General features: G+C 44.9%; 1 protein-coding gene across 1 annotated transcript in view; it reads left to right on the top strand.

Moving 5' to 3' along the window:
• RBM5 (RNA binding motif protein 5) overlaps nt 1-7,387 on the top strand; it is a 33,574-nt gene that overhangs the window by 19,039 nt on the left and 7,148 nt on the right. The window contains exons 9-17 of the mRNA XM_011939303.1: nt 44-107; nt 194-392; nt 1,387-1,484; nt 2,108-2,195; nt 2,700-2,777; nt 2,862-2,934; nt 4,223-4,308; nt 5,315-5,399; nt 5,612-5,703. Coding sequence (XP_011794693.1) covers nt 44-107; nt 194-392; nt 1,387-1,484; nt 2,108-2,195; nt 2,700-2,777; nt 2,862-2,934; nt 4,223-4,308; nt 5,315-5,399; nt 5,612-5,703 — 863 coding nt within the window. The remainder of the gene's footprint in view (nt 1-43; nt 108-193; nt 393-1,386; nt 1,485-2,107; nt 2,196-2,699; nt 2,778-2,861; nt 2,935-4,222; nt 4,309-5,314; nt 5,400-5,611; nt 5,704-7,387) is intronic.

Genomic DNA, 7,387 nt, shown 5'->3' with positions numbered 1-7,387 from the left:
TTGACCTCAGTTGGAAATTTCTGTTCTCCTACCCTTTTTTAAGGAGCAGCAGCAGCTTCGGGTTGTCCCTTAAAAGATTGGATTTTTAGAATCTTCTCCATGTCAGGGTAGAAAATACACTAAGAATGTCCCAAATGGATTTATTTGTTTGTAATTGACCCTGTCTTGGAAAACATTGGTGCATTGGTTGTAGGAATGCATGTGTATGTCATTTGTCTCATTTACCCCTAGCGATCATTCTTCGGAACATAGCTCCACACACTGTGGTGGATTCCATCATGACAGCACTGTCTCCTTACGCGTCTTTAGCAGTCAATAACATCCGCCTCATAAAAGACAAACAGACCCAGCAGAACAGAGGCTTCGCATTTGTGCAGCTGTCTTCTGCAATGGTGAGGTTCTCATCAATTCTTTCCTTTCTAAAAGAAACAGCTGCCCGGGCGCGGTGGCTCAAGCCTGTAATCCCAGCACTTTGGGAGGCCGAGACGGGCGGATTGCGAGGTCAGGAGATCGAGACCATCCTGGCTAACACGGTGAAACCCGTCTCTACTAAAAAATACAAAAAAACTAGCTGGGCGAGGTGGCGGGTGCCTGTAGTCCCAGCTACTGGGAGGCTGAGGCAGGAGAATGGCGTGAACCCAGGAGGCGGAGCTTGCAGTGAGCTGAGATCGGGCCACTGCACTCCAGCCCAGGCGACAGAGCAAGACTCCGTCTCAAAAAAAAAAAAAAAAAGAAACAGCTTTAAGAGGCAAATCATCCAGTTTTGAAACTATGTCTGAGGCTCCTGAAGCCCAAGATGCAAGGCTCCATAATGACAGTTTTTGCACTGCTAAATTACAGAACTGATGACTTCAGTATATGCAACTGGCAGAATTTTTTGAGCCACAGTTTAGTCCTTTGTACTTAGTTTTTTGTTGTTGTTCTTTTTTGGGATGGAGTCTCTGTCTCCCAGGCTGGAGTGCAGTGGCACCATCTCGGATCACTGCAACCTCTGCCTCCAGGGTTCAAGTGATTCTCCTGCCTCAGCCTCCTGAGTAGCTGGGATTACAGGTGCCCACCACTATGCCCAGCTAACTTTTGTATTTTTAGTAGAGACAGGTATTCGCCATGTTGGCCAGGCTGGTCTCGATCTGCTCACCTCGGCCTCCCAAAGTGCTAGATGTACTTTGTTTTAGATTGGTTTAGCATTTGCTCTTTTGGTAATACTGTAAACTTTCACATCTTAGAGGAAAGAGAGATATTCCTTTCTTGAAGTTTCATATCTGCAAACACAATAAGGAATTAATTACTTTTTTTTTGATAGAAAACTATTTCTTTGAATGGGGTAGATGGTAGGGAGAGATTTTTAATTACATTACAAAATTTTTTCTTCACATTCTCCTTCAGGATGCTTCTCAGCTGCTTCAGATATTACAGAGTCTCCATCCTCCTTTGAAAATTGATGGCAAAACTATTGGGGTTGATTTTGCCAAAAGTGCCAGAAAGTGAGTGGCTTCATTGTCCTTGTTTCAAACTACTGCATCTGCACGTCTGTACAATGTGCTAACTGAACGCCAAGCCTGTACCCCAAGTATGTTGAGACACTGTGATCTTCCCTGATTGCCAAGGCCAGGAGGGACACGTTTGTCTTCTTTTAGTGATTATTCCCTCCTGTCCTCTATAATCAGTTGATGAAGTTGCCTGAAATGGTTTCAGATCAGGAGAAAGGCAAGCATGGCAGATGGGTTGAGAACACATGCTTTGCAAACTGCAGCAGTATAATGCTAACCCATCCAGAAATAATGCATTCGTTCCAGAACAGTGTGCTAATAATTTCATGTATATAGTGCTTAACTCTAGCACTGTAAATTTCCCTTTTTTAGTATAATTGCACATCGAAAAAAATGCTTTATTAGATGGCAGGTTACAAGATAGAACAATGATACTACGGGGCCACTTGCTTAACTGAGGAATTTCCCCATGAAGAGCCCTCCCCCTATGAAATGTGGCCTTGGTAGCATTTGAGACCTGACAAAGGGTGGAGTGAATCAGTTTCCTTGGTGGTGTAGGGGCACTAATTGTGGGAATACTGAGATAGAATCACATGATTGGATCTTTGTGGTTTCAGAGACTTGGTCCTCTCAGATGGTAACCGCGTCAGCGCCTTCTCTGTAGCTAGTACAGCTATTGCTGCTGCTCAGTGGTCATCTACTCAGGTAAGATCGAGGATCTTTTTGCTCAAGGTAGTATGGTGGTGGTGGTGCCCAGATTCATAGACATGACCTCTCCTGTGGTGGTACTCGCGATACAAGCTCTCTTTTATTTATTTATTTATTTTTATTTATTTATTTTTTTGAGACGGAGTCTCACTCTGTCACCCAGGCTGGAGTACAGTGTTGCAGTCTCGGCTACCCACAATCTCCACCTTCCGGGTTCAAGCAATTCTTCTGTCTCAGCCTCTTGAGTAGCTGGGACTACAGGCCCCTGCCACCACACCTGGCTAATTTTTGTATTTTAGTAGAGACAGGATTTCACCACGTTGGCCAGGCCAGTCTTGAACTCCTGACCTCAGGTGGTCCACCCACCTAAGCCTCCCAAACTGCTGGGATTATAGTCATGAGCCACGGCACCCAGCAATACGAGCTTATTTTTAGGGACTTCTGAATTTTTTTCTTTAATGCCCACCAAATTTGTCTTTGTCTCATTTTGACGTTTTGTAGTCTCAAAGTGGTGAAGGAGGCAGTGTTGACTACAGTTATCTGCAGCCAGGTCAAGATGGCTATGCCCAATATGCCCAGGTAGGTAGATTTTAGCAGCATCCACCTTATAGTCTTTCAGAGTGTGTCTGAGAATAGCAGCTTTAATGGTGGACTTTTCTTCAGTACTCACAGGATTATCAGCAGTTTTATCAACAACAAGCTGGAGGATTGGAATCTGATGCATCATCTGCATCAGGTAGTAAACTTCATCTCCCTTTTAACTTTTGTTTAAGCACTTACGGTTGAAGAAATACGATTAAATGTCCTAACTGGACCAAAAGCTACAAGCCCATTTCTCTGTAAGATTGTAGGGGGGCATGGCCGGGCACAGTGGCTCACTCCTGTAATCCCAGCACTTTGGGAGGCCAAGGCAGGTGGATCACGAGGTCAGGAGTTCAAGACCAGCCTGGCCAACATGGTGAAACCCCATCTCAACTAAAACTACAAAAATTAGCCAGGCGCAGTGGCAGGCGCCTATAATCCCAGCTACTCGGGAGGCTGAGACGAGAGAATTGCTTGAAACCAAGCGGCAGAGCTTGCAGTGAGCCGAGATGGCGCCACTGCACTCCGGCCTGGGCGACAGAGTGAGACTCCATCTCAGGGAAAAAAAAAAAAAAAGAATGTAGGGGGCATATTCAGGGCTGTCGTCATGTACCCAAGGTTCTGGGGAAGATTACGGTTATATGTGTACACCAAGAGTTAATACAAGGTCTTAGAGACCATGTTGTGATGAGTTTAAATTCTTGGAATTCAACTCTGTATTTCCCTTCTCTGTGTTAGGAGTCATGGGTGCCCACAAGTTCAGGTGAGCAGAGAGGATGTGGCCCTGGAGTCTGGTGCTCAGGCATCAATCAGAAGAGCCACTCTAAGAAGCCTTGGCTTTAATTTTTGTATCAGGATTTTAGAAGACTTGTGAGTTAAATCTTTCTCAACCCCAAAGCAGATATAGATCCTTTCTTCTCCTTTTTTTTTTTTTTTTTTGAGACGGAGTCTCGCTCTGTCGCCCAGGCTGGAGTGCAGTGGTGTGATCTCAGCTCACTGCAAGCTCCACCTTCCGGGTTCACGCTGTTCTCCTGCCTCAGCCTCCCGAGTAGCAATTACAGGCGCCTGCCACCACGCCTGGCTAATTTTTTGTATTTTTAGTGGAAACGGGGTTTCACCATGTTAGCCAGGATGGTCTCGATCTCCTGACTTCGTGATCCACTCACCTCAGCCTCCCAAATTGCTGGGATTACAGGCGTGAGCCACCACGCCCAGCCTCTTCTCTTTTCTTAGCCATGATACAGAATCCTTAACTTTGTGTATCACATCTAGTAGAATTATAAGAAAATGAAAATATTATAGATTCCAGGGTACTTAGTGGGAATTAGCTTATGAAAAACATATACAATGACAGAAGAAGGCTAGATTGGGCATTACAAATAAAAATGTTTGTGTTGGCGTTCAGTGCCTTGGCTTTCCCTAACCCTTGTGTTTATCATCAGGCACAGCAGTGACCACCACCTCAGCGGCTGTAGTGTCCCAGAGTCCTCAGCTGTATAATCAAACCGCCAATCCACCTGGCTCTCCGGTAATCCTGTTGTCCTATATACAGAACTCGTGGCTGATGGGGAAATTTTGTTTTGCTGTACAAGTATTACCCTTTCCTGTTATATGAGCCAGGATTGAGTAATACACACTTCAACCTTATTTCTTTCGGTTGGCTTAAAGTATTAACTCTATGATCATATATATGTGCATATATATTTTAAATATAAAATTTCAACTGTGTATTTATACTGTATGCATGCTTCAACTTGACTTTTAGAAAGCTGTCGCCGGGGCCGGGCACAGTGGCTTGCGCCTGTAATCCCAGCACTTTGGGAGGCCGAGGCGGGTGGATCACAAGGTTAGGAGATCGAGACCATCCTGGCTAACGTGGTGAAACCCCGTCTCTACTAAAAATAAAAAAAAACATTAGCCGGGCGTGGTGGCAGGCGCCTGTAGTCCCAGCTACTCGGGAGGCTGAGGCAGGAGAATGGCATGAACCTGGGAGGCAGAGCTTGCAGTGAGCCAAGATGGTGCCACTGCACTCCAGCCTGGGCGACAGAGCGAGACTCCGTCTCAAAAAAAAAAAAAAAAAGGAAGTTGTCGCTGGGCGCGGTGGCTCACGCCTGTAATCCCAGCACTTTGGGAGGCCAAGGCGGGCGGATCACAGAGTCAGGAGTTCAAGACCAGCCTGGCCAACATGGTGAAACCCCGTCTCTACTAAAAATACAAAAATTAGCTGGGCGTGGTGGCACACGCCTGTAATCCCAGCTACTCGGGAGGCTGAGGCAGGAGAATTGCTTGAACCCCGGAGACGGAGGTTGCAGTGAGCCAAGATTGCGCCACTGCAGTCCAGTTTGGGCAACAGAGCAAGACTCCGTCTTGAAAAACCAGGAAAGTTGTCAACATGTGTTTTGCTGAGGGATTGCCTTAGATTATTGCTACAATGTGTCTGTCAGGGAAGCCCTTCCTTCTGGATGATTGCAGTGATTTAGCTCTCTTAAAAGGCTTTACAGTTGAAATTATATTGAAGCTGCTGTTCTTTCCAGACTGAGGAAGCACAGCCTAGCACTAGCACAAGTACACAGGCCCCAGCCGCTTCCCCTACTGGTGTAGTTCCTGGTACCAAATATGGTAAGCCAAACCTCATGGGGCTGTTGACAGTTGGAAGGTCCTAGTTGTTGTCTTTGTTTAATGAGAGTTCTCCCTTTGCGGGTGTCAGAGGGACACTTGGGGATGTGAGACAGAGAAGAAACATTAGGCCTGCTGCATCTCACTGGCTTAGAATTTGAAATAAAGCCATTTTCTTACCTGGAATGACTATATGCTGGATTTTGTTTTTGCAGCAGTACCTGACACGTCCACTTACCAGTATGATGAATCTTCAGGATATTACTATGATCCGACAACAGGGCTCTATTATGACCCCAACTCGCAAGTAAATGTGCTGCTTTCCTCTTCAGTTTCACCAGAAGTATTTTAGTTTTGCTTAGTGCATTTATGAGGCTTAAAATGAAATATTTCCTGCAAAAGAATATATGACTCAAATTAGTTTTAACTTCTTCAAAGCCACCAAAATGTAGTTTTTATTTGGAGATTGTAAGTTTTAATTTTAGGGTTAAAAAATGTTTTGAGGTATAATATACACACAGAAAAATACACAAAACAGAAATGTGCAATTCTTTGAATGTTTACATGTATATACATTTGTATATTACATGTGTATATACACCACCCACTTATTCCCAGCCCGCCTAATACCCATGCCCATTGCTGGTCAGTAACCTCTGTCTTCAATAACCACTATTTTGATTTCTGTTGCCATAGATTATTTTATCAAGTTACAATTTATGGAAAGACCTAGCTAGTAATTTTAAATTGTACGTTTTCTCCCTATTAAATTCACTATTTTAACTTTTTAGAGTGTACAAATCAGTGGCTCTTAGTATATTCACAGTGTTGTGTAACTGTTACCACTGTGTAATCTCAGAACATTTTCATCACTCCAAGAAGAATCCTTGTACCTGTTAAACACTCTCCATTCTGTGCTCCCCTCCTGTAACTACTAATCTACTCTCTGTCTCTATGGATTTCCTTTTTTTTTTTTTTTTGTGGCACAAACTTGGCTTACTGCTGCCTCCGCCTCCTGGGTTCAAGCAATGTTCCTGCCTCAATCTCCTGAGTAGCTGGTAGCTGGGATTACCAGCGCCCACCACACCCAGCTAATTTTTGTAGTCGATACAGGGTTTCACCTTGTTTGCCAGGCTGGTCTCGAACTCCTGACCTTACGTGATCCACCTACCTCGGCCCCCAGAGTGCCAGGATTACAGGCATGAGCCACCGCGCCCAGCCCTCTGTCCTTGACATTTCATATAAGTGGAGTCAGACAATAGATGACCTTTTGTGTCCTGCATCCTTTACTTTGGCTCCCTGTGTATTCTTGAGGGTAGAATTTAGCAGATGTATGGAGTGATGTTTTATTTTTGGTGGCATATATAACTTTTAAAGGGGAAAAACAACTTCAACACCCCATAAATAACTATTTATGAGCGGGAGCTGTATATATAGAACAGTGAAATAAGTATTTTTAACAGGAACTTGATATTGATAGGTTATGGTTTCTGAGAGAGTGAAGTGTGAAGCGTGTGCGACCTACCTAAGCAGGCCAAGCCTCTGCATCCCTCTTCCACTTCTCTCGTTTGTGAAGCCTGGCCATTTATTTCCCTGTCATTTCTCTTTGGTGGCCTTAGAAGTTGTGTCTGTTAGCCACACCACCTTACCCAGAAGAGACAGACACTGTCTCCTAGGTCCCTGTTGAGTAGATAGAGTGAGCGACTGGAAAATAAAGGAGAGGAAGAGGATATGTGACACCTCTCCTCTGTTGCAATTCCTGTTGAGCTTGGGTCCCTTCACCAGCACCTCCTTCCACCTCTGAGCTAGTGTTTTTTTTTTTTGAGACGGAGTCTCGCTCTGTCGCCCAGGCTGGAGTGCAGTGGCCAGATCTCAGCTCACTGCAAGCTCCGCCTCCCAGGTTGAGGCCATTTTCCTGCCTCAGCCTCCTGAGTAGCTGGGACTACAGGCGCCCGCCACCTCGCCCGGCTAGTTTTTTGTATTTTTTAGTA

The sequence above is a fragment of the Colobus angolensis genome, unplaced genomic scaffold (genome assembly GCF_000951035.1).
Source record: "Colobus angolensis palliatus isolate OR3802 unplaced genomic scaffold, Cang.pa_1.0 Scaffold18, whole genome shotgun sequence".
NCBI lineage: Eukaryota > Metazoa > Chordata > Mammalia > Primates > Cercopithecidae > Colobus > Colobus angolensis.
The sequence above is the reverse complement of the archived record's forward strand: the minus strand, read 5'-3'. Positions and strand labels throughout refer to the sequence as shown.